Source organism: Apaloderma vittatum, unplaced genomic scaffold (genome assembly GCF_000703405.1).
Source record: "Apaloderma vittatum isolate BGI_N311 unplaced genomic scaffold, ASM70340v1 scaffold5209, whole genome shotgun sequence".
Classification (NCBI taxonomy): Eukaryota; Metazoa; Chordata; class Aves; order Trogoniformes; family Trogonidae; genus Apaloderma; species Apaloderma vittatum.
In genome coordinates, this window is record NW_009735671.1 from 1 (window position 1) to 1,757 (window position 1,757).

Consider the following 1,757-nt stretch of genomic DNA (forward strand, 5'->3'; position numbering starts at 1 on the left):
AGCCTTGGCGGAGGTCGTTCGGAAGGGATCCGGGGCGTCAGCATCCACCCGGAGCTCCTCAAGCCCCTCTGTGTGGGGGTGGACCCCGAGGAGTGCCAAGTGAGGACCCACGAGAAAGAGCAGATCAAGAACCTCAACAACCAGTTCGCCTGCTTCATTGACAAGGTGAGAACTCCCCCCGTCCTTCCCCTCTCATCCCCAGGGTCCCACGGACGGGATGTCTCTAGAGGGACAACATCGGTGGCTGTTCCTCCTGGACGTCGCAGACGTTCCTGACGGACCACGGTGGTCCTGCTCTGGAGACTGGATTTAAACCTTATGCTGAGGCAACTGTGCCGGTGTTTTACCTTTTGATGGTCACCGACCTGCTAAATAGCCAAATCAGAAGTGGCTCCGGGGAGATGGTAGATCAAAACCTGTGAGAGAAGGGATGGAGACATGGAATTACAAAGAGGAAAAATGGGAGGTGTTACTACAAGTGTGCAATCTGACATTGCTGTTGCACCTCTAGAAGGACTTGGGCATTTTTAAAATAGCTCGTGTGCTTCACCAAGGAGATGTAAAAAGACAGATGTCTATTTAAAATAGGATGAATCACTTTAAGTTCTTTGTCCCTCCACTCTGTGAAAAAAACCATTTGGTGATTTCCTAAACGGAGGTACTTTGTCATTGTTTTCTTAGCTAAGCCCAAGGGTTTTCATTCCTCTTCAGAGACGTGTTGTAGGAAACGATTTTGCAAATGGCAGAGAAACCTTTGCTCTGTCTGATCTTGATTTTCCTTGTGACTGGTTGTGCAGCTGGAAAAACCAAACCTATGCAAGAGGAGCAACTCTGCTTCCTCCCATTTGTAAAAATGACTTATTCATGATCCATAAAGGTTCTCAAGTACTAGAGATCCCTTTAATCTAGAAGTGAAAGGCATGATAAATATCCGTGGTTAGAGTTTAAATCAGATACATTCAAATGAGATCCTGGATGGAGCTTTCAGTGCTGTGAAAGGCTCGTTACTGTACTCAGACCATCGGGGAGGCGGTGGACCAGCCAGTTGTGGCAGGGGAAGAGGTGGTGTTGGGTTGAACCAAGCTTTAGTCAAACAGGTGATTGGCCTCAAAGCAGAGCTGACGCACCGACGTCGTTCAGCCCGTGGCATAAGTCCTGGGTGGGACCAGGTTTAGCCCCGAGAAGATATTGGTCTCACTCAGGCTGCTGAGAAATCAATACTTAACTGTTTGCATTCCTGATTTTCTTTTTACTTTTTCCTTTCAGAGGTGGAGCAGCCCAAGGCACCTTTGCCTGGGTGACAAGAATGGGGGGGCTGCATGACTCTCGCATCTTTTTGTTCCCCAGGTCCGGCTGCTGGAGCAGCAGAACAAGGTGCTGACCACCAAGTGGGAGCTGCTGCAGCAGTATGTCCTCCCAGCTTCCAGGAGAAACCTAGAGCCTGTGTTTGAGAACTTCATCTGCAACCTGAGGAAGCAGCTGGAGTGTGTGCTGGGGGAGAGAGAGAGGCTGGAAAACGAGGAGCGGTGCCTCAGGGACCTGGTTCAAGAGTTCAAGTGCAAGTAAGTAGTCGCAGAGAGAAACTGTGGGCCGGAGTGTTTGCTGGCCTGAGTGGCGATTCTGAATGTGAAGCCAATGCAGTTGCAATGGAGAGGTGCAAAAAATGGGGCAGGGAGCAGGGCACACTAGTACTGGGCTGGTTTCCTGGGCTGGGGTCCCACCACTGCACCTCAGATGCTGGTGATGGACCAAGAGAG

General features: G+C 50.4%; 1 protein-coding gene across 1 annotated transcript in view; it reads left to right on the forward strand.

Moving 5' to 3' along the window:
• Positions 1–15: 15 nt before the first annotated feature.
• The window catches only part of LOC104279384 (keratin, type II cytoskeletal 73-like), a gene marked incomplete at its 5' end in the record, with an annotated part of 5,244 nt that continues 3,502 nt past the window's right edge, over positions 16–1,757 (forward strand). Inside the window, 2 exons of the mRNA XM_009876655.1 lie at positions 16–165; positions 1,348–1,562. Of these exons, the coding sequence (XP_009874957.1) occupies positions 16–165; positions 1,348–1,562 (365 nt within the window). The remainder of the gene's footprint in view (positions 166–1,347; positions 1,563–1,757) is intronic.